The 25,613-nt window shown below is 39.7% G+C and overlaps 1 protein-coding gene across 5 annotated transcripts in view; it reads left to right on the forward strand.

Moving 5' to 3' along the window:
- The window catches only part of HECW1 (HECT, C2 and WW domain containing E3 ubiquitin protein ligase 1), a 422,722-nt gene that overhangs the window by 331,934 nt on the left and 65,175 nt on the right, over window positions 1–25,613 (forward strand). For all 5 annotated transcript variants that reach the window (XM_058725487.1, XM_058725484.1, XM_058725486.1 and 2 more), the window contains 5 exons: window positions 1,530–1,651; window positions 4,408–4,593; window positions 15,307–15,441; window positions 24,016–24,121; window positions 25,041–25,137. In XM_058725487.1, coding sequence (XP_058581470.1) covers window positions 1,530–1,651; window positions 4,408–4,593; window positions 15,307–15,441; window positions 24,016–24,121; window positions 25,041–25,137 — 646 coding nt within the window. The remainder of the gene's footprint in view (window positions 1–1,529; window positions 1,652–4,407; window positions 4,594–15,306; window positions 15,442–24,015; window positions 24,122–25,040; window positions 25,138–25,613) is intronic.

Here is a 25,613-nt window from a genome sequence, read left to right on the forward strand (position 1 = left end):
ATACTTGTGCATCAAGGCAATTTGTTCAGTGGCCTAATCATTTCTTGTTAAGTAAATTTATCTGTTGGTGTCCTAAGGATTTTCCACTTATAGATAAAACATGCAATGAAATTTCACAGTCTACTTCAAAGAAGCCCCATGACAACACTAGGAATAATTATTTGTTTGCATTTAGAATAAAATACAATTCCCCCTGAGGGAGCAACCTGGAGTAAAGAGGTTTTCCAGAGAGTTTACCTGATGCACTCCACCCCGGAGTCTGTTTACCTAATACTGTAGGCGAGGCATCTGCCAGGGGTCTGCTTTTCATGTCTCTGAATCTGCCTGAGTGGAGCTCAGACAAGAATATTCGAAAGGCATAGGAGACTGCCTTCAGCTTTTTATACCCGTGATGACGTAAACTTATCACCGTGACATCCTAATAATCCCCTCTCTCTTAAATTGGGTTAAATGACAGCACACTGGAAGCAGTGAGCAAGCAGGAATGTGCCTCCCGTTCTGCCAGCTCGCAGCTGCCCACAGTGATGCAGATTAGTGGACATTTTCATGTGTGTACACAGTCCCACCAACAATTGTAACTGCATCCATTCTATTCATTTTACCACATATGGTAGCTAAACTTACTGGCTTAGGTTTTTCTGTTATTAATTTCTTCGACCTCTGGGAGAGATGTGGTAAAGTGGTTGAGTAATTAAAAACATTAGGAAAACAATAAACAGAAAATTTCTTTCTGAGTTTGGTATTAGATCCCTTGGCATTTGCTGTGTAACAAACTATCCCAAAGTGTAGTACCTTAAACTCCCAGTCCTGCATCTTTCCCACAGGTGAGCCATTGGCACTGAGCTCCGCAGGGCTCACGCATGCATCCTGGGTCAGCTATCAAACTAGCCACTGGCTGGCCGGCCTGAGAGGACCTCAGTTGGGCCGGCTTGTCCCTATTCCCCGTAGTGTCTCATCTTGCACCAGGGTAGGCCAAGCTTGTCCTCACAGAGGTGCAGGGTTCTCAGAGAGAGTGGGGACACACAGACTTCTTGAAACCCTGGCTCAGAACTTCTGCCAAATCCTGTTTCTTAATGCAAGGTACAAGGTTGGCTCAATTCACCAAGGGGAGAGGCACAAGGCTACCCCAGTTCCCCAAGGGGAGAAGCTGCAGTCTTGTACAGGTTGGTGTGGATGCAGGGAGGGCAAGAATTGTGCTCCTTCCTGCAAACAGCCAAGCTATGGTTAGCAACTCATAAAGAGAATAAGAAGTAAAGTCATTGTAATAAAAGGGACAAGATGTTCAAGGACCTGAGCCTAACTGAAGTTATGCAGAAGGTCTCTTAGGAAGCAATGACTCTTAACTGGCACACACAAAGTGATACGACACCTGCTCCTATCACTGTGACACCTGATCAGATCACCATTCAGAACAACAGTCTGTTCCAGCTGTCTGGGTGAAGGCTTGTGTGCTGCTGTTGTAGAGAGAAGCACTGTATTTGAAATGCCTTTTCTGATGCATCCTTTGCTTTGCTTCACTTTTTTTCCAGATCTGAGGAGAGAAGGGTCACTTTCTCCAGTGAACTCACAAAAAATCACCTTGTTGCTGCAGTCCCCAGCAGTGAAGTTCATTACCAATCCCGAGTTTTTCACTGTACTACACGCCAATTATGTAAGTGCTCCAGAACGCATAAAGAGCCCACCTGGCTCCCATCAAACCCAAAACACTCTTTTGCAAAGTTGTTTGATAGATTAAAGAGGGTAGCATTTTAACCCTGGCAAGATTGAAAAAACAAAAAAAAAAACACCTCAGCCCACTGTTTTTGTTCTCTGTGAGTCTCCCAAAAAGGAGAAAAGCTGGATTGGCCATGCTGTTGCTTCTTCAATTTTGTTAGGCTCAAATGTATTAATGTCAGTGAAAGTGGTTCAGAAGTAAATGCATGTTTCTCTTACTGTTAAAATTTTAAAGGAACAAGATTCTGAAGTTGACAGATTCCCTTCAGCCTGGATTATATTATAAAATCACTTTCATTAAAGAAATTTTGAAATAGATTTCTCCTAGATAAATATCTAGTTTTCCTTTTAATAAAACTAGATATTTTTACATACAGTTTTTCTTTTTCTTTTTTCTTTTTTTTTTTTTTTTGTATTTTCAGGAAAGCAATGACATGCTATCACTATATTCATTAATCCTTTCATTTGACAAACATTTTCTGTGGACAGATACAGACCTAGGTGCTGGCATTACAGAGACAATGTGACACCTGAACGGTACAAGCTGCCCAATTTCTGCAGCAACAGACATGTACAAAGACCAGCGTGATGAGTCAGGACAGGGCCTGACCTCAGGGAGGAATGAAATGCTCTGAGAACACAGGAGATATAACATAGGGGAGCCATCCCTGATGAGGCAACTGCTGAATTGACTCATAAAGGTTGAAAGTTGGTGGGGAGAAACTCCAGAGAGAGGGAGAGAGGACACAGCTGTGACCCAACCCAGCCAGGGGTTGGGTCTGTGAGGGTGGGATGTGGTGACCCACAAAGCTGGGAAGAGGGGCTGGAGAATGAGTAGCAAAACGCAGGGTAAATCATGAAAAGGAGCCTGGCTCTACTTGGAAAGGAACCAACAAGAGTCCTAGGCATTTGTGTCACATGGTCCAATGTTTGATTCAACATCTTCTCGAGCAGAAGTGCAGGAAAGATGAAGAAGCTGTGGAAAGGAAAGCAGGAAAGAGGATCAGCTAGAGGCTGATCCAGGCTCATAAGTGAGAGATGATGGAGGCCTGCCCTAAGGAAGGGGCCAGGAGAATGGAAAGGGGGACAATTGTGATGGAGGAGTGGTGGGAGTGAGGACTGGAGAAAGTCTGAGTCCTTTCCACTTTGGGCACCTGAGTTAGGGGGTGTTTCCATTAGCAGGTGCAATTGTTTGATTAGGTGACAAAGGCTATGGCTGGGGAGGAGACCAGTTTTTAGCAGGTTATATTTGAGAAGCCACTGGGACATCCATTGTTAGACCCAGAGCATCTGCCCACTAGTACAGGGATGAGTCACAAAGGGGGACACAGATGCTGGATATTGATGCCCTGGAGCACTGGGCCAGCAAGCAGTGTTTGCTTTCACCACATGCACACCAGCCCTGTGCACCATTTGGTGTCGTAGACTCTGGTTCTAAAGTTCTTTCTTGTCCAGCAAGGAAGCAGGATACAGGATTAAAATTCGAGATGGCTAATGTCCAGGAGGAGACAAGAGCCCTGATTAAGGGTCCTTGCTCTGCTTTTATTAGGATCAGAAGTCTTACAAACATGGTGATGGACGTGCACAAAGAGACAGTAAATCTGTGAACATTAACTCATGGGTGTGAGGGAAAGGGGGCTTTGAAGATATCCAGTGTTAGAGGTTTGGGTCAATATAAAACAAAATCCTGGTGCTGGGCAGATGGTTGTTAACGGAAGACATGAGGTGCATTTTAGCTCCCTAGGGAATAAGAAAGCTAAAGCATGCTACCTCAGGGTCAACAAGGTGCCTTTATTTTGCTAATTAGCTCTGCTTTGAGCAACTTCATCCAGCAGAGGTCTATAGCCCTATTTACCTGTTTACTTCATCTGGTCCTTCCTTCCTGTGAAAGCAGCTTTCTGCCATAGTACTAAATCGGGGGGGGGGGGGGGGGGGGGGGGGGTAACCACCCTCAATACCTAATCTTATTTACCTCATATACCTTTGCATTGGGGCCTTTGCCCCACCCTCTCTATACTGGGGCCTTTGCCCGGCCCTCTCTATACCTATTTACCTAATCTTGTTTACCCAAACTTGGGTGTGAGCATCCTATGGCTTTGTAATTCTTTATGCCTTGTTAACCCATCAGTGCAGGGTCAGGGAATTCCTAAGCTTATTTCCCACAATTTGGCACAATTGCAAACTCCTGAAACTTCCTTCCTGTCTTCTCATCTGCAACTCGTCCACACGCAAAGGTCCAGCCTTAAATCCCCAGGGACCTTAAGTTAATCCTCCTTGTTACAGACCTGTAAGAGGAGGGAGGGCAGACCTGTGCAGACTAGGAAGGAAGGGTGGAGGAGAGAGGAGCAATGGTCCCAACAGTGGAGGGAGACTCAAGAGAGCCCAGTCCAGTGCTGACTGACAGAAGAGGGACGAGGGGCAGGGGAGCCTTTGAGATGCACCCGGAGGTCGACAGTGTCCAAGGTTGCAGAGGAGCTTTGGGTAGAGATTGCCAACAGGCCCATGTGTGTTTACGGTGCACATTTAATTTGGGGGCAAGATCTCCACCTCTGAGGTTTCCCCCTCAAGGCTCACAATAAATCACTGTGTTAGCTATCAGGTTACACTGCGTGGCACTCAAAGTGTACTTGGTCTGTGTTTTTCTTACCCACCCCCTCCCACACCCCACCCAAATCGTCCCTGACCCCCTCTCAGGGTGCCTACCGAGTCTTCACCAGTAGCACCTGCTTAAAGCACATGATTCTGAAAGTCCGGCGGGACGCTCGTAATTTCGAACGCTACCAGCACAACCGTGACTTGGTGAATTTCATCAACATGTTTGCAGACACGCGGCTGGAATTGCCCCGGGGCTGGGAGATCAAAACGGACCAGCAGGGAAAGGTGAGTGTGCCTGTCATTAAACAGGCTCTTTATGTGAAAGAGAAAACCCATGAGAAAGTGAGCAGGGAAATTGTGAGGACAGGAAAGTCTGTGTCTCAGAGATGTGCCATCAGCTTCCAGGAAGAAGAGAGAGGTAACTATTCACAGCAGGGTTTCCATCCTGTATGGGAAGTTCAGAGGCATCCCTGGCCTCTGCCCAGTGATGCCAATAGCATCCCCACCAACTTGGGATATTGCTATATGTCCCCTGGAGGGTATAATCATCATGCCCAGTTGAGAACTATTGTTTCCATGATTTTAAATTTAGGTTTGGAACCTGAAACCAGAGTCTGTTCAATGACCTTTCTGTTGTTATGCCTCCTTAGACAGCTAACTCTCAGGGAATGAAATTATTAGTTAAATGGGAGTGACATTATTAGATTACTTGTTGTGATTTTCCTAATAAGCCTTCAGTTCTCATTAAAACAGCCTGACAAACAGGTAGGGTGTATTAGGCCCATGTGACGTTATTGGCTTGCATTGTGCCTTCGTGTGACCTTAACCAAATTGATCTTTCCCAGTGATGTTTTGGAAGCGTAGTTGAGTTTGCTAAAACAAACATGTTTTTTTCTTAATCACTATCAGTGACATCAAGGTATTCATAGGACAGGCTTAACTGTTTATTAAAGAATAGTCTCTGTGTATTCCTTTATGATCTGTGGAAGGGAGAATCCCTCCCTTTTTTGGGGTCAAAGGAATCAGAAATTTTGTCAGAAGACATGTCTCAGGGGGAAACTACATTACACAGTTCCTATGCTCTGTGATGGTCAATGTGCAAAGCCGCAGTTCCCCAAAGTAGGTTTATAGGGCATCGTTGTCCCCTGGGATCCACAAATTCCTCCCCACAAACCCCTTAGCATGTCTCAGAATCTGGCTCTCTGGAGTGTGTGGAGAAAGGATTTCCACCAATGCAAGTGTGTTGGTTCCATAAGACTGTCTGATCGGCTCCTGTGTGGTTGGATGAGTTGGAAGACAGTTGGGATAGGGGGCAAGGGTGGCTTTGTGTAGTAGAAAGGCCACCATAGCCAGAATCTGCTCCTCAGGACCTCCTCTTTTACCATATGTGTCTTCCACTTGGAGAATGACAGTGGTTTATGCTGGGAGGACTTGGAAATGTGTGTTAGGGTGGGAAATAAAGCCTGAGCCGGAACAGAAAGTAAAGGAGCATCTCATCAGAGCTGGGGTGCGCATGCCTCATCTCAGTGGTCTGTGGTGGCCCCAGACACATTTATTGGTTAACCAAGCTGCAAAGAGTACACCACTATGAATCAATGAACAGAAGGGGTCACTATGGTGTATTATGCAAATAGCCCATGCTCATGCAAACACCTTGCTTAGACTCAGATCACCATGAGGCCATGACTGCAGCTCTCACACTAGGATTCAAACAGCAGGAGGCCCAGTGGGATGCCAGGGAAACCCCCCTCCCAGTGCCATCAGTCCTGGTCCTCCGTGGTCCATGCGGCCTCCTGGTCATCACAGTAGCAAAGAAGCACAGCAGCTGAGACATGCACCAAGAATTTTAGTCATCTTGAAGTGCATATTTCTGGAAAAACATTTCCCCCCTAATTTTGTTTAGTGAGATGGTATCATATACAAAAAAGAAAGAAAAAGTCTGCATCTAAAATGAAAGGGCTTGGGGAGCCTGGGTGGCTCAGTCAGTTAAGCGGCCGACTTTGGCTCAGGTCACGATCTCGCGGTCCGTGAGTTCGAGCCCTGCGTCGGGCTCTGTGCTGACAGCTCAGAGCCTGGAGCCTGCTTCAGATTCTGTGTCTCCCTCTCTCTGCTCTCTCTCTCTGCTCTCCCTCCCCCACTCTCTCCCTCTCTCTCTCTCTCAAAAATAAATAAACTCTAAAAAAAATTTTTTTTAAAGAAATGTGTCATCACAACCCACAGAGAAAAGAGCAACAATGGAGGATAGAGGGGAAAATAGGAGGAGGGGGATGTGTAAAAGGCTGCCCCATCCCATTCTAAACACGTTGACTGGGGGCAAGTCCCTTTATAGCTGAGCCCCACGTTATCATAAAGTAGCAGTAATAATGCCTGCCTTCATGATTTTATAGCCAGATGTAAAGAGCAAATAAGTGGATGTGGGAATCTATGATAATACAGCAGATTAGTAATATCTGCTGTTCTTCCTCTTGATGCTGTGGGAAATATCCACACACAAAAATCCAACATCAAGTCTGGCAACTGGGAAGAATGCGAGAATACCTCATTGCTAAAGCCCATCAATGATGGGAATAGGTTGAGAAAAATATTTTTGGACTATATCCTACAGGCTCAGCCCTCTGACTTGGAAAGAATGTGCTGCAAAGGAGCCTGGGATTTAGGAAACCCACTCACCGAGAAATGGTGTGGTGATAGCTCTCTATGCAAAAGCCATCTTCATAGATGGCCAGAGCAGGTTCCAGAACGCCACATCACCTTCTCATCCCATCTGCTTCTTGCTTTATTAACACATGCAGAGACGACAGCCTTCGTTTTTAGTGTATACCGTAGTAGGAATAGAAGGACCAGGACTAGCTGTTTGGTGTCTTTGATCATCCCCACAAAGGGTGACAGAGACAGACCTCTGAGAGTTGCACCACTTCAAGAGGACTGGAATAAAGGGCCAAATGGCATCTGACTCATCTCTTGTCTTGGAAAGGACACAGCCTCCTACCAACTTCGGTAGAGATTGTGTGTGGGCTTCAAGTGGGTCTAGGCCTGAGCCGATGAGGGGGCTCATCCACCAGAGACGGGGTGGGGCTGCAGGTTTGAGGGCAGGTTTGCGGCCCTATCTGGGGCCCGGATGAGGCAGAGGCAACCTCTACAAAGGAATGGACACACAACAGCAAAGTTAAAAGGAGCCTATGAAGACTAAACTACGACATGAAGGAAACAGAATCTTTATCTGAGAAAAAATATATCTCATAGTATAATATTCTTCAGAAAACAGAAACATTTCAAAGGTATCTGATTATCATCCACAAAATGTTTAGGAGAACTTGACTTCTATTGAGTGAGAAGCAGCAGCCACAAACAGAAAAAAAAAGCTGAGAAGAAGCAGATATAAGAAAAAAGAACTACCATGTGATCTGGCAATCCCACTTCTGAGTATATATCCAAAAGAATTGAAATCAAAGTCTCAAAGAGCTATCTGAACTCTCATGTTCCTTGAAGCGTCATTCACAATAGCAAAAATACAGAAACAAACTAAATGTCCATTGACAGATGAATGGGTAAAGAAAATGTGGTATATAAGAAAGGAGGTGGGTGGCGGGATGGGTGAAATAGGTGATGGGAATTAAGGAGTGCATTTGTTGTGATGAGCACCAGATGATGTAAGAAAGCGTTGAATCACTGTATTGTATACCTGAAACTAATATTACACTGAATGTTAACTAAGTGGATTAAAATAAAAACTTTAAAAAAAAAGATGTGTTTGTAAACTTATGTGTACAAGCATATGGGAATAGAGCTGCTTTTAATTCAGTGAAACTACACAGTACATAATGCATCTTTCAGGTAACATCTTTTATTAAGACCTAAGTGTTAAACAGGTGTTGGCAAGGATGTGGATGAGGGGGTACCCTCTTGCACTGGAAATGCATTTCCTCTTGGTGGAAATGCATACTGATGCAAACACTCTGGAAAACAGTATGGAGATTCTTCAAGAGTTAAAAACAGAACTACCTCTACAATCCAGCAATTGCACTACTAGGTATTTAAACCCAAAGTAATACTAATTCAAAGGGATACACGCACCCCAATGTTTATAGCAGCATGATCTATAATCATCAGATTATGGAAAGAGCCCAAATGTCCATAGACTGATGAATGGATAAAGAATATATGGTGTATATATACAATAAAATATTACCCAGCTATAAAAAAGAATGAAATCTTGCCATTTGCAATGACATGGATGGAGCTAGAGAATATTATGCTAAGTGAAATAAGTCAGTCAGAGAAAGACAAATACCATATGATTTCACTCATATGTGGAATTTAAGAAACAAAACAAAGGAGCAAATGGAAAAAAGAGAGAGGCAAACCAAGAACTAGACTCTTAACTATAAAGAACAAACTGATAATTAGTGGAAGGGAAGTGGGTGGGGGACTTGGGTTAAACAGGTGATGAGGATTATTGAGTGCACTTGTGATGAGCACTGGGCGATATAGGAAAATGTTGAATCACTATATTGTACACCTGAAATTAATATTACACTAAATCAACTGGAATTCAGAAACTTATAAAAAAATATATGGTATATACATATAGTGGAATATTATTCAACCTTAAAAATGAAGGAAATTCTGACACATGCTACAAGGTGGTTGAACCTAGAAGACATTATGCTCAGTGAAATGAGCCAGTCACAGAGGGACAAATGCTGTACAATTCCCCTTATATGAAGTATCTGAAATAGCCTCAGGGTAACAGAGCCCAATGGTGGTTGCCAGCAACTGGTGCAGGAAGAAATGGGAGTTCAGGTTCAATAGGTGCAGTTTACCAGTTATTCAAGATAAGTAAGTTCTAGAGACCTAGAGACCTGCTGCACAACATTGTGTTAACAGTACTGTTCCATCCTGTGCACTTAATACTGTACAATTAAAATTTTGTTAAGAGAGTAAGTCTTATGTTACATGTTCTTACTACAATTTAAAAAAGAAAGAAAGAAAAGAAAGGAAGGAAGGAAGGAAGGAAGGAAAGGAAGGAAGGAAGGAAGGAAGGAAGTAAAAGGGGCGCCTGGGTGGCTCAGTTGGTTGAGCATCTGACTCTTGGTTTCAGCTCAGGTCATGATCTCATAGTCCATAGGTTCGAGCCCTGCATCAGGCTCCACACTGACAGCTTGGAGCCTGCTTGGAATTCTCTGTCTCCCTCCCTCTCTCTGCACCTCTTCTGCTCACTCCTCTTTCTCTCTCTCTCAAAATAAATAAATAAACATTAAAAAGGAAAAAGCAGACAAAATAAACGTTTTAAGATTGCAAGGAAAAGCAAAGTGTAATAGCATAGGGATAAAACAGAGCATAACTGATGCTGTGTAAAATCAAATCACTGATATAGGACATGGAAACTAGCCTCAAAGTGAGGGAGGGAACCAGATTGCAAACAAAGAGGGATAAGGTTAAAAAAAAAAAAGTAAAAACCAAAAAGAACAAATCTCACCTTTTCAGCAAGGCCTACCCTAACCACCTAATTTAATACAAAAAGCATCCCAAGATCTCTAACCCATGTGTTCCACCATATAATTTTTGTATTTGTTAGATTTACTGTTTTCTCTGTTTCTCCTCGCAGAATTCTAAGCTCTTTGAGAAAAGGCATCTTTGTTTGCTCATTGATGAAACCTCAAGGACCTAGAATATTCCCAGCATATAATTGGCAGTCAATAAACATCTCTGTTTGATGAATGATCTATAGATGTTTCTAAAGAAGAAACCAGAATAATAGGTACAGCAGCAAAAATTAAATACTAAATATAAATATTAATTAAATTAAATTATTAATTAAATATTGAAAATAAAACTCTGTTCTAAAATAAATTGTTCAAGTAGGCAGATTAATTGGGCTCACTGAGTTATAGTAAAATCAATTAAAATAAATTCTATATCTACACATACTCTGGAATGTGTAGATGGAGATTTTAAAAAATCTTACCAATGTATAGCCATGATAATATGAAAGTCACCTAAAAAAGGATAAAAATAAGACAAGCTTAAAATTTTCCATTTATACAACTCAACTATAGAAATCCACAGGGCAAAGAGTACAAGTTATTGGTGAGAAAATATTATAGCCCCACAATTCCATATCCAGAAATGGTGTCATTCAAGTGTGAAGACACTAGAAAAATTTCAGAGCTCACATCCTCTTTTCCCTGTCCGAAGTAAACACCAAAAGCCATTTTCCAGACGGCTCACAAATGAAGCAGAACAAGAAATCAATAATGGGGAAAACATAGTATAAATGGACTATGGTGGTGAATATTTATCAATCAAATACAGGAATATTAATACAAATAATTGATTTTAAAATGCTTTAAAATGTTTTGGAAAAGACTCAATAAAATATGGGAAAATATGTATAAGGAAAATGGAATAAATGTGTAAAGACAATCTGAATCATATCTCTAGCCTGGAATAAAATTGACAAGGAAGCAGAAAGGGGACCAGAGAACGGGGCAAAGAAGGTTGTGCTAAGTCCCCAGTTGAGTGTAAGAGAAGTCAAATTGGATAATTTGAAAAACAAGGGCTAAATATAGTTATTTGATCAACTTAAAAGGCAACTATTTGTACCATTGAAAACAAGATTGCTGTTTCAAATTCCTACAAAAATAAAATCAAACAAAATACAATTTACATAGTAAAACACCAAAAAATCCACCAGGAAGCAAAGAAATCAGAAATAATAAAAATAAAATAACATAAGCACAGCCAAGCATAATAGTCATAGTGGTAGGTGGAAATAGGATAAACCTGCATACCAAAAGGAAAACACTTTCAGATTTAGTAACAAACAGATCCAGCTTATTAAAAGACATACCCAAGAAATGATTCAGAGAGTTTAAAAAATAGAAGAATAAATATTAATAGAATTGGAAAACATTAACAGGAAAATCGGTGGCGGTATATTAATATCATACAAAGGAGAGTTCAAATCCAGAACGATTAAATGGAGTCAAAGTAAGATTTTATATTAATCAATGGCACAACTAAAATAAAGTTACAATAATCATATATCTTATGAGTGAAATAACATCCTACCATATGAAGAAAACTAGAAGAGAAATACAAAAGGAAATGAAATAAACACACAATAGGAAAATGTGTTTTATATCCATCAGTTTGACAAACAGACGAAATAAGTCAGGATTTGAATAATTTGTATTAATGGAACATATATACTTTTGTTAAAAATAGAGCTAACATAGAGCTTAATTACATACAATTTTATTTGTCAATTGTACCTCAATAAAGGTGGAAAAAATAGAGATTACATGAATGGATAAACAAAATGTGCTATGTGCAAACAGTGGAAGATTATGCATCCTTAAAAAGGAATGAAATTCTGACACATGTCGCAACATGGATGGACCTTGAAAACATGCTAAGTGAAGCAAGTCAGAAACAAAAGGACAAGTATTATATTTCACATGAGGTATCTAAAAGTAGTCAAATTCATAGAGACAGAAACTAGAATAGAAGTTCTCAGGGGCTGGGGGAGGGAGGCAATGAGGGGTTAGTGTTTAATGAGTACAGAGTTTCAGTCTTGGAAGATGAAAAAGTTCAGGAGATGAATAGTGGTGATCGTTGCACGACACTCAGAATGTACTTAATGCCACTAAATTGGACACTTAAAAATTATTAAAAGGGCAAAATCTGTATTTGGACATTTTACCACAATCTTTTTAATAAGGAATAAATAGTTTACAACTTCTTTACAAGATCCTATGGAACATTTTTTTAGGGGATAATATTTTGTAACACAAAGGAAACAAAAAAGCATAAAATACTCATGTTGCATTCCATGGCCATAAGTAATAGAGCTAAATTTTAAACAACAAATTTAAAGTCAGTCAGAAGAAGACAAATACCATAGGGTTTCACTGTATGTGGAATTTAAGAAATGAAACAGTTGAACATGGTGGGGGGTGGGGGCAGAGAGAGAGGCAAACCATAATACAGACTCTTAAATGTAGAGAACAAACTGAGGGTTGATAGAAGGATGTGGGTGGGGGATGGGCTAGATGGTTGATGGGGATTAAGGAGGGTACTTGTTAGGATGAGCACTGGGTGTAATATGTGAGTGTTGAGTCACTAAATCCTACATCTGAAACCAATATTACACGGTATATTAACTACCTGGAATTTAAATAAAAACTTGAAACAGCAACAAAAATAAACAATAACTTTAAACACAATCATCAAGAACCAACTATTTGCCACTTGGAGATTCAAAACAGTATTCTTCATGACTATTGGGTTTTAAATAAAATCAAGACTTATAAAGCATTGAGAAATTATTGAAAATGCATATCACCAGTACTTAATAAAACGTGATATAGAAAGACTGTGCTCAAAGGATTTGCACATTGGTTTTTATTATCAAACAAGAAAAATTTTAAAATACAAGCTTTCAAATTAATAATTTAGAGAAGGTTAAAAAGCAACAGTAATTGAAGCAAAAATTTCTTTCCAAAATTTATTTCACAATAAAAACCCAGAAGTTCATGAACTGGAAAACAGTATAAGAAATAAAGGTAAGAGTTGTTTTAGAAGAGAAATAAATCAATCTAAGGAAAATAATAAACAAAAACAAGGAATGAGTTATAAGAGATGCAGGGAAATTTTAAAGAGAAAATGCATACCTACTTATATAAATGTTTGAAATCAAAGTTAGAAAATCTAGAAGATGACATGCCTGGGTGGCTCAGTTGGTTAAGTGTCTGACTTCACCTGAGGTCATGATCTCACAGTTCATGAGTTTGAGCCTTGTGTCAGGCTCTGTGCTAACAGCTCAGAGCCTGGAGCCTGCTTCAGATCCTGTGTCTCATTATTTCTCTGCCCCTCCCTGCTGGTGCTCTGTCTCTCAAAAATGAATAAATGTTAAAAGAATTTTTTTTTAAAAAGAAAATCTAGAAGAAATGGATAATTTAAAAATAAATATATGTGATTTAAAAATTGACTCAAGAAATATAAGAAATCAAGTGGACTTACGGAATAAATTGGAAAATGCAACAATGAATTACTTGCCCAGTGCCACGTTTCTTTATGATCTATTCCAGAGTGAAGGGAAAAATAGAAATAGAAACAGCATAGTTCATTTTTTGGAGCAGTCATATCTTTGCTAATGAAACCAGACAAAAAGCAAAAATCATTGGCACAAATATCAGTAAATTTGCACCGTAGAATTTTACTCAGCAGTAAAGAACAAACTATTGGTACAACAACTTGGATGAAGCTCAAGGGAATTGTGCTGTGTGGGGGGGATAAAAAATCCCAAAAGGTTACATAGTGTGTGATTTCATTATAGAATATTCTGGGTGTGACAAAATTACAGAAATGGAGAACAGATCAGTGATTGGCTGGGAATTGAGGGGTGGAGGAATAAGGGAGGGAGATGGGTGTCACAGAGGGGCAACATGAGGGATCCTCATTGGAGAGAACCATTCAATAACTGTGGTGGTGGATACGTGAACTTACACAGGTGATAAAACTGTGTAAAACTAAATACACACACACACACACGAATATGAGTAAAAGTAGGGAAATCTGATTTAAAAAAACAAAACAGAACTGTAGGCAAAACTCACCTGAGTTCTAGAAAGTTCATATTAAAAAATAAAGTTGAGGGGTGCCTGGGTGGCTTAGTTGGTTGAGCGTCCAACTTCGGCTCAGGTCATGATCTCATGGTTCGTGAGTTTGAGCCCTGCGTCAGGCTCTGTGCAGACAAGCTCAGGGCCTGGAGTCTGCTTCAGATTCTGTGTCTCCCTCTCTCTCTGCCTCTCCCCTACTCGTACTCTGTCTCTGTCTCTCTCAAAAATAAAATAAAACATTAAAAAAAAAGTAAAATAAAATAAAATAAAAAGTAAAGTTGAATTAGATAGTATATTGAAAGAGTAACCCACCACAATTAAGTAGGTTTTCTCCCAAAGATGTAAGGCTCATTTACTACTAGTAAATCTATTATCTCTAGTACATTAACCAATAGTTTATAGGAGAAGTTTTAGTTGATCATTTTAAGAAATGCTATACAAGTACATGATAAAAATTAAGTACACATTTATATTTTAAAAATAAAACATAGTTTTAGTAAATTAGGGATGTAAATATGTTTTCATGACATTATAAAGAAAGTATCAATTTTCTATTTTATGAGAAGTAATTTTAGATTTAAAGAATAACTTTTGTCATATATTGGAACATGTAATCAGACATACTGCAAAGATTTATGAACAAGAGTGTTTACTGAAGCATTATTTTAAAGCAGTAAAAAAGTAAAATGTCCAATGACAGAAGGTGCTGAAATTATTATGCATCCATCTGAATACCATATGCTTACTAAAATTCTGTGTTAAAAGAATGTCTAATAACTTAGGGAAATGCTCAAAAAATAATAGGTGAAAAAATTCTTCCAACAAAATTGTAAGTACCAATTGTGGGGGAAAAGATGTAAATAATTGTATATTTGCATAAGAAAAGAAAAAATAGAAAAAATTCATCAAAATATTTTGGTGATTACCCTTAGATTGTGACATTTGGGATGATTTTGGCTTTCTCCTTACTTTTTTATCCTTCTAAAGTTTCTTCTCAGGGAGACTGCTAATTCTTTAACCAAAAAAAAGAGCGTTTATTTAAAAAATAAATAGAATGCTTCACAAATTATTAATTACTAGTTATTTTACTGTCTCAAAGTCTCCATTTCTCTTCTTTTCCATCGTGAATAAAATGCTGTGATCATGACTCTGTAACTGTGTACTGTAAAGTGTTTATCAATGACTGGTATTGTTTCATTCAACTACTGAGCAAACAGATGCACAGTGCCCCAGTCTTCAGTCTAGTTTTGAGCAGATAAAAAGGAGGGACAGAAATAAACATGAAGACTGAGCCTTGTCGCGTTCCCTTACATTACTGACTTCATTTTGGCTCATTCTCACGCAGTGTTCTTTTTTATTGGTCTGTCTGCAGTCTTTTTTCGTGGACCACAATAGTCGAGCCACCACTTTCATTGACCCCCGAATCCCTCTTCAGAATGGTCGTCTTCCCAATCACCTGACACATCGACAGCACCTCCAGAGGCTCCGGAGTTACAGCGCTGGAGAGGTAACACCCCCAGGCCCCCTGCCACCTTCACAGTTCCTTAGGCTCCTCTTTTAGTGGGGCCAGCACTGTTTTAATGGTTGGGATCTAGGATTGCCTGTTCCTCAAGGGCCTCTGCCATATCCACACTGCTCTGTAGAAGAATGATAAGTCAGGGACACCCACTGAACTCCCTAGACCCATCTTCAGATCGCCTTCCTTCTGCCTTCCCTTTTGTCCTAACAGTTGTCACTACGAAAAATCTGTCTAGCTTAAAGGAAATTGAAAATGCAGGGTCAGGAGATCCCTACATTATGGTTGGAGCTGTGCTTCCTCAGGCCTTCCAGTCACGTGTGAATTCTTAAAAGATCATACAGTGTGTGACCGACATTAAACTTCTGGCTTTTCATAGATCCTGGAGAAGACATCAATACTGTATATATGAACTAAAGATTGGAGTAAATCAACAAGGCACATGAGTACTCTGTTCCCATCCTACCCTGTGCTCTCTCCTACCTGCCTGTGGTCACCTTCCATTGAATCATGAAAAGCTGAAAAGATGAAAAACATCATCTTAAAACATGATGTTCTTTGCCTTCCTGAATTGCTATCTCTGTATTCCATACCCTTTCCTGGCCTCCTTTCTCAAGCCAAAACTCAAAACATAGCTCTTTCCTACTTCTAGTCAGTTCCTGGCAATATTACGAGCAAATCCCTTCTTCTGTCCTGACTGACATTTCCCAAGTATCAGTACCATGTTTTCATAAAAATCACCAGGATCTCAGGAGATGTGGGTGCTAAGAACCACTTCTCATAAAACAGCTTGTAGAGTTGGATTACAATGAAGTAAAAAATGAATAAATAGTGTAGGAAAAAAAAGTGTATATATATGTATTGTATATACAATATATATATGTGTGTGTGTGTGTATGTGTGTGTGTATCCCCCTCTCCCACCCTGTCCCCCAAGAGTTATTCCTGGGAGAACTAGAGTGAACATCTCAGGAGAAATGGGTAAAATAACAATCTACCTGGCAGACTCCAGACAGCAAACATAAGTCTCAGGGGAAGGGCCTGTTGCTGGTGTATCGGCACCACTTTACTACTTTTTAAGGAAATCATCTGAATGCTCTGACAGGCATAACTGTTTCCAACCAAGGGCATCCACGATTTAAGGCCAGTGTGATAAAATGAATTTTTCTTTCATGGCTCATCTTAGGTATTGTTTTAGGAAACTGCTGAAAACATGTTAATTCTTCCTTTCTGCATAGATGTAAAATGTGTATGTGACTATGCAGAGAAGGCATATTATGCATCCCCAAGGGTTATGTGGGTGTCAGGATGCTCAGGTAGCACACACTCAGCAGCAGGCACATTCACAGATTACGGAAAACAGTGCCCTGACTTCCCAGCTCAACATGCATTGTATCCTTCTCTGGTGGCATTTTTACAATACTTTAGAAAGTACAACATTTATGAGATAATAGTGGATAGATTCAAAACTCTGCATCAATTTGAAATATGCTGTTTATTTAAAATTTATTTAAAATTTAAATTTATTTAAAATTTTAAAATATGCTGTTTATTTACAATTCTTTAATTTTATTGAGGCAGTTTCAGTGTTAATATAGAGTAATTACATTTGATAAAAGAATCTGAGTACTACAGATTCAATGTCAATAAAACAAAAATGTAGATTACTCAAATGTAAGATGAACCCCCTAAAGATATAGATCTCTCACATTTATAAGAAATTAACTTGAAAATACAAGTACTAAAACATTTCTGTTGAAACGAGATTAAGATCACGAGTACCACTTGCATTACCAGTTCTAAAACATTCATTTAATACAATTGAATAGCCCAAGCCCAGTTACATTGAATATCAACACTAATGACAAAGGACCACCTGCATCAGTCCAGAAAGACTGTAATACGTAACAATGAAAGGGCATCTATGTGTACCAGTGATCTGTATTCTTCCTAATTCATCCACTCGCCAACTGATTCAATTCATCAGGTTTTCAAACCCCTCCCGTCCCCCTGTGCATCCACTCTGTGCTGGTACCTTTGCACTGACACAGGGAGAAACCAAGAAAAGCAACAGAGAGAAAAAGCTGGGAGGCAGAGACTATCTGATCTAGAAGCAACATACCAGAGAAAACAAAGACCCAGCCTCTGTGAAAACAAATATCTGATTCCTCCTGCTGAGAGAGCCCACAGCCTGGGAATGAGAAGATAGGAGGATCTTGATATAAAAACAGAGGGAGGGGGTAGTGAGAAAGGTTCATTGTGTTTGCCGTGATGTGATTTTGCTCAACAAACATTGATTAAGTTCATGGCCTGCTCTGAGCACTGTGGAATGCAAGGAAGTATGAGATATGATCCCTCCCTAGGAGAATTTTATATTCTATGTTTGAAGCCAGGCCAAAAAAACACAGAGTTAAGTAACAAGAACAATTAGAATATGATTGAGTGCCAAGAGAGATGTTAGGACAAATGCAATAGGAGTTCAAAAGAGGCCAAGGAAAGGCATCTTTAAAATAAGGTACTTGGGGCACCTGGGTGGCTCAGTCAGTTAAGCGTCCGACTTCAGCTCAGGTCATGATCTCGCAGTCTGTGAGTTCCGACTCTGTGCTTACAGCTCAGAGCCTGGAGCCTGTTTCTGATTCTGTGTCTCCCTCTCTCTCTGACCCTTCCCCCATTCATGCTCTGTCTCTGTCTCAAAAATAAATAAACGTTAAAAAAAATTTTTTTTACATAAAATAAAATAAGGTACTTGACCCAACCCTAGAAAATTGGTAGAATCTAGCAAGGAACAAAGGAAGAGGAATGGCAATCCCCCAGAGACACAGCATAAGCAGAGATGCAGCGGTAGGATTGAGAAGTGTCAGTAGAGAGACAACAAATAGTTTGGTATGACCAGAATACCATTTCCACTTGGTTTTTGTCTTGGTTTTTATTAAGTTTTGAATGCCACATGGTTGGCACTTTCTTAAAAGCCCACTGAATGAAATTGAGAGGAATAATATGATGGTTTTTGTATAAAAATGGGCTTTAGAGATCAAGTCACCCATTGTCCCTCAAGAAGAGAAGGTTATTGGCATTTTGGGGACAATTTTGTGAAGTGTAGAATTGTCTTATGTCATTGCTGGACCTTTTCTTCCTGGTCACATCCATTAAATGTCAGGAGTGCCCTCACCTCACCAGTCACTATGACAACCAAAACAAAAAACAAAACAAAATACCCCTAAGCATTTCTAAATATTCCCATGTGGCAATGCCACTTTAGTTAGGAATTGCATTTTAAAGTCAGGTAAACTTAAATACCAAAAACTCAGGTGACACAGGGAGTTCAAGACCACAACTCAGATCTCCTAAGTCCCAGTCCAGTGTATACTAGTATTTTAGAAAGGAGATAATGATGGCCAAGAGGAGGAAGGATTGTGGCAAAGAGTGATCTGCGAGAGAAAGACCCATCAGGGGCCTCTGCCACAGACCAGGTATAAGGTGGGGAGGCCTTGGAAGCAGCAAAGAGACAGAAGATAATGGACACCGTGTGGGAAGAAGCCTCAGGTGGTCAAGAGGTGCAAAGGAAGGGGTACCTGGGACTTCAGTTAGCAGACAGAGTCTCAGCTCTGGCTTCTCCACAGAGGAACTGTGTATCATTGCTCCTTCCTTTCCTTTTTGGGGCCTCAGTTTCCTCATCTGCAAGTGGAGACAAGGGAATTGGATGGCCAGCTAGCTCTGTGACTCTCAGAGTCCGTGGGGCTTGACTCACATTATCAACACATTGGTAAGATGAACAGGACAATGGTAGATTTGCTGTTAGATAAGTTGATAATGAGTATGAAAACAGCAGGATATCCAATTTGAAAGGACAGTTAAGCAGACATAAATATGGAATAATTAGACTCACAAATAATCAATGAATTGTTTTTATAATCCATGGTTTTTCTGTGTCACATAACAGGGGCAATGGGGGATTTACTATAGATGTTTCTTATACTACAACCTTAGGAATCAGTTATTTTCTGTTCACCTTCATGGGCCATTCTCTCGAGTGTTGCTCAGCAGTTGATATTTTTATCAATTGAATTTAAGGATAGAATTGAAATAAGTTTCTATATTCAGGATCCTAATTGATAAAAATTTTTCTCAAAATCCCTAAGATAGGTTATTAAAAGAGACACTGTTAAGTGTCTTTTGGATTAGCCTTTACTTCAAGTGAACATTTTTCAGGAAGTTTGCTGAAAGCCATTATCAGGAATATAATACTTTATGCATAAAAAGATCATTATTTGACACTTTAGCCTGCATTTTAGTACAGGGTCACGTCTGTCTGCAATACACAAAAAAAAGTACTAACAAAACAAGTCTGTATCTTCCCATAATGTCCCAAGGGAAATGGACACAAATGGAAAGAGCATATAGGGCTATAAATATTGGTTTCCATCTCTCTATGAGTAAGGAAGTCACTGGAGGTCACATTTGCCTTATTTATACTGCAATTAGCAATATAAATTAACATTAATAAGGAAGGATAACAGAGCACCTAAGTTTTATTTCTTTTACCAGTTTAGAAAATCGTTAGTCATAGAAAAGTTCTGGAAGGGTACACACATAGGTGCGTTGCCTCATGAAAGGATAAGAATCTGGCAGGGAAGAGAAACTGACTTTTCACTTTAAAAGCAGAAGTCACTCTTGGTCGTTCTTTGCAGTGAGATTTTTTGATGACAAAAGTTATTTCACTGCCTCGGATGACACAGGGAAGTGTGGGGAGGTAACTTCTGCACTGCTTCTAAATTTTGGGAATTTTTCTCTTGATTCCATGCAACCAATATTTGATTACAGTTTGGTTGGAAGTTTATAAAATTCAGGCACCTATGAAAATAAACTTTTGAATTATCAACAGTAAGCAATGAGTGTAGAAAACACAGACACAGGTGGGAAAGAAGTTAAAAGGCGAGTATAATTCCCGATCTGGAGACACTTTCTGGTAACCATGGAAATAAAAAATTGAATCATGTTGTCTATGGTTCTGCATCCTATTTTACTAATACAGTACCTTGTAGACTGTTCCCATGCAATTAAAATTCTTCTATATTTATTCATATAGATCTACCACAATTTAAATCAAGCCTTTCTTTGTACATTATTTATCGCCCACTTTTCGCTTTTATAAATATGTTGAATAGCTCAAGATCTCTCTCTCTCTTTTGTTTCCTTAAGCTAATTCTGAAAACTTTGTTAATGATCTGTTTTTAGAACACAAAAGGATTCTAGAGATGAATTAAAATTCATCACTTGGGCCTTTCCTCTGAACTCACTATTTTTTTCATCATCAGATCTCCAGTGTTTTCAAAGAGAGTATTCACTGATTATTAACCCAAATTCAGTCTAAAACCTACAATTTTCAATCACATCTTTAAAAAAAAAAACACACCAGTTTACATTTCTAAATTGCAACACAGAAGAGAAATTTGTTTACCAGTCACTGTAAACTATTTTCTGAGCATATCTACTTTTTTTTCTGGAGAGCTAAATGTTTGAAGTTTTCACATTTGCAATTCTGATTAAAGCTATTTCAACATCAAAAGGAAAAGAAATCTTAAAAGTAGTCCCTACTGGAAACTGGGTTTTAGCCAGTCATAGAGTAGTCATAGCATGTCTGGTGAGAGGCAGGCCACTGGGGGAGTCCCTTCTTTGTCTGTCTCTCACATACATCCCTGAGAAATTCGGGAACACAGAAGGTGTCAAATGCCAGGGAATTCAGTGAGTCATATAATTTTGGTTTTAAATGGAAAATTCAAACTTCTAGTCATTTTCAGTAGTTCGGAAAGCAAGTGTTAGCATCATGTTTGCAGTGAGATCCAAATCAGTTACTCAGTCGATACCTAATATTCCTCAGGATGGACCATTTCGTATTACTTTAGGGCTACAAGGATCCTAGCACATACTAAACTCTCGCCCAATCTCAGAATTCTCTCTAGCCCTGTCTGGAACTGTCCTTATCCCTATAAATTCCTGGCTCCTTGTTGGAGAAGCCTGTTTCTGTTTAACCTTCCCATCCTCCAGCTCATCTGTAGACCTTCCAGTTCTACTTTGCAATCACCTCCTTTGCCCTTGGCAGTTGTTTCTATGGTTCAGGTACCCCACATGCCGCACCTTCCCCCTGGGTTGTTTTCTCCATCTCACTCGTCATTGGCCTGAAGCATATTCATCAGTCAGTCATCTACCTTTGGGGTGGCTGGCCTTCATCTGATTTCTGAAGTTTTGCAGTCTGGCTTGGTTTTGCCGGTGAACAGGTAACCTCAGGAGAAGGCACCATTTTCCCCTAAAGCATATCTGTAACACGTGAATTCCCTCTGGCAGCTAGGAAGAGAAGTGAGTTTCTTCCTGTTTCAAAGCCCCATTTATTTCAGGCAACCCACCAACAATGACACACTTTAGCCCAGGGTGTGACAGCAGACATCACCTGAGTTCTGTATTACAGTCATGCCTTCCTGAAGTCTGCTATCAGATCCACTTCCTCAGTTTCTCTCTGTAATGCATCATTTAGATAATCTTCTGCTGAGTGGTCTTTGAGATTCCTGTCTTTACAGCATTGAAAATATTTCAAACACACAATAAAGCAGACTGACATAATTCCCTCTAAGGAAAAGAAACCTAACATTTCAGTGCCAGAAAGGCTTTACATATTTACATATTAATTCATGGTGGAAGAAACGTAGAGACTCGGTGTTGCGTATCTGAAGAGCGAGCAAACCTTTCTTTTACCACTTTGCGTTGTAACCATTTAATTGGGACTGGAAAGTGCTATTGTCGAAGTACCTACTTCTAAATCTTGGTGGCTGGCTACAGTAGCTGAGGGTTAATGACACCGAAGTGAGAAGTCCACCACAATGGCACAGAATCCATTTCCTTGTCCCTCAAGTAAGCAGTGAGCAAGGAGAAGAACCAGGAGAGAAAAGGGATGGATCTGCATCTCTGCTACTTCCAGAAGAGCAGTTCAAAGACCGCCATGTACAGACAGTGAACTGATAGCACATCTCTGCAAAGGAAGGATGTTCATCCTGTCTGTGTGAAGTATGGAAGTAGGACCCGAAGGAAAACCTGCAATTACTATGTCTTTAATTAGTAAGCCCTAAGTAATCTGTCCTGTTTGTCATCTGCACTAGGACACATGGTCTCGTCTTAAATGACCCCTTTGAGATTGACTTGACCTGTCTGGACTTTGTAGCATAGGATCTCAGTACCTCTCCTGAATTCTGTGGGAATGAATTGTATACTGGTCTCAGAGGGAGAATTTTCTCTCCCTTTTTGTCTGGATGTTTGAGCTTTTTATAAGTATGTTACAAAGTAATCTTCAATGTAATTCTTAAATGTTTTTAAAGCCTATTTTGGCATACTTTACCAAATATCATAGAATGAGTCATACTCTACAGCAAACCCATATATTTGTGGAAGATCTATACAGCCTCTGTTTAAATAGCTTACCCTTCAAGAGTCCTTTAAGAAACAGAATGTACATGGAATCACAGTAGAAAGTTCATCGTCATGCTCTAGGACTTAGGGGATTTCTGAAATTTAAAATTGAGCTAAATCAATCATCACAAATATCAGTTTTAAGCTGTGCAAGTTCTGTATTCCATGACGTTTTGTCAAAATGCCCATCCAAAACCAAGGTACTGGATGCAGGCTAGCAGCATGAGAGAAGTCAACAAATGCTTTGCAATCAAGCAAATCCTGGTTCTGCCTCTTACAGTTGAAAATTTTGTAAAAACTTAATTTTATCCAATCCTCAGATTTTCTGCTTGTAATATGTGGTTAATAATGCTTATCTTCCAGAATTTTGAGAAAATAAAAAGATACTATGTTAAGGAAGAGTAGCCAGCACAGTGAATGGAATAATAGGCAATTAGCAAAGAATGGCCATCTGAGGGTGATACGTGCTGTTGGAAAGAGCAAGTCCATTCCACATTCAGTTCTGAAGTTCAGTACCAACTCTCACAAATTAAGGTCATAAACCCATCTTTATTGATAGTATTCATGTAGAATTTATTTATGTCTTTTGAACATATTTACGAAGAGAAATGTTCTTTAGTCAGTATGTTAATCTAGTTAACATTTAGGACATTTGGCACAATCACTTTCTTTTTTTTTAATTTTTTTTTAACATTTACTTATTTTTGAGACAGAGACAGAGCATGAATGGAGGGAGGGTTAGAGAGAGAGGGAGACACAGAATCTGAAACAGGCTCCAGGCTCTGAGCTGTCAGCACAGAGCCCGACGTGGGGCTCGAACTCATGGAGCGCAAGATCATGACCTGAGCTGAAGTCAGATGCTTAACGGACTGAGCCACCCAGGCGCCCCATGCACAATCACTTTCTTAAAAACCCTAACATAGCACATCAACCATCCTACCTAATCTTTTTTTTAACTTGCTTATTTCCATTCATTTTGAAGATTGTAACTTCATTGCTTTTTAACTTAAGTGATATCTGGGTCTTTTCCCCCTCATATTGGAAAATTAGTATCAAAAGACCATCTGAATTTGATAATATTTCCAATGCTAACAATTTTATTTGAAATTAGGCTTCAGAAGTCTCTCGAAACAGAGGAGCCTCTTTACTGGCCAGGCCAGGACACAGCCTGGTAGCTGCTATTCGAAGCCAACATCAACATGAGTCATTGCCACTAGGTATGTATCATGCTTTTGGGATCCTGGATACCCAGTCCTTAGCCTTGTTTTTCTTATCACAAGTCCTTTAATATTCAGGATTCTGTATTTTCTTTTTCCTTTCCTATGATAAAATCTACCCCCTACCCTTTGCTTCCATCCCTCCTTTGCCCTTTTTCCCTTTCCCTCCCCTCCTTGATTTGTTCTTCCCTCTTCCCTGTCTCAGTTATTTTCCAGACTCTCAGCCCCTTCTTTATTCCTTTCAGTGATTTGTTAGCTGAGTACAGGAGAGCATAGTTTAAATGAGGTGATGGATCTTATTGCTACTAGATGCAGTTTGTAATTTAGACCTCTTTTCCCATGTGTGTCTGGGGACAAGTCAGTGTAGTCTTCATTCCTAACCTCAGCCACCTCCTTCTAAAACACGTGCCATTTGTATCAAGGGAAATGAGGTAAGAAAGCCCAAATGGATTTGGATATTTCCATTATGACTACTGGGAAATCAACCATGGCCACAGGTTGTAAGTGTCAAGTGTTCAGAAATGGATTTCTTTGAAGTTACAAAGAATCTTTGGCCATAATAACTATGGCAAAATAACCAAGAGAAGTCAGAAGGAAGAGAGTAAAATAGCTTGTGGAAGAATGATTTTATTCTCCTTCACCTATTCACACAGGGGTGAGTTAACACCCCGTTAAGGTCTTAGAATATTAAGGATAATTAACTTAGATCTAGTTCACTTTGGTTTGATCTTTTAGAAATGACAATGCTATTATGTCACGGACAAAGAGCCCTCGAGAGCTTACATTTTTCTGATGAGTGTGCTACCTGCCCTTCGAACTCTTGCATTAATCCTGGTATCAAGCAGCTATTTTCCAACCATTAGAGAAATCATCTCTGGGCTGAAAACTCAACCACAACTTGCACTTTTGTCTGTTTCAGCATATAATGACAAGATTGTGGCATTTCTCCGCCAGCCAAACATTTTTGAAATGCTGCAAGAGCGTCAGCCAAGCCTGGCGAGAAACCACACACTCAGGTAAGGGCTTGTCCCTCACCCTGTAGCTCCAACTAGTCGTCCAGGTGGGACAACATATCTGTGGAGAGAGCATAAAAGCTTATGATGCATTTTGTTCATGCATTTAATTATGTCTTGAATACTCCAACTGAAGGATCCAGGAATTCTAATGTTCTCTGAAGCTCCACAATGTGTTTTTTATTTTATTTTCTTTTCTGTGTGTGTTTTTTATTTTAGTCATTCTTACAGGCATGAGATGATATCTTACTGTGGTGTAATTTGCATTTCTCTAATGATGAGTGATGTTGAGCATATTTTCATGTGTCTATGGGCCATCTGTATGTCTTCTTTGGGAAAAAAATCTATTCATGTCCCCTGACCATTTTTAACTGAATTTTTGGGGGGATTTTTGGTGTTGAGTTGTGCAAATTCTTTATATATTCTGATATTAACACTTTATTGGATGTATCATTTGCAGATATCTTCTCCCATTCACT

The sequence above is a fragment of the Neofelis nebulosa genome, chromosome 4 (assembly GCF_028018385.1).
Source record: "Neofelis nebulosa isolate mNeoNeb1 chromosome 4, mNeoNeb1.pri, whole genome shotgun sequence".
Taxonomy (NCBI): Eukaryota; Metazoa; Chordata; class Mammalia; order Carnivora; family Felidae; genus Neofelis; species Neofelis nebulosa.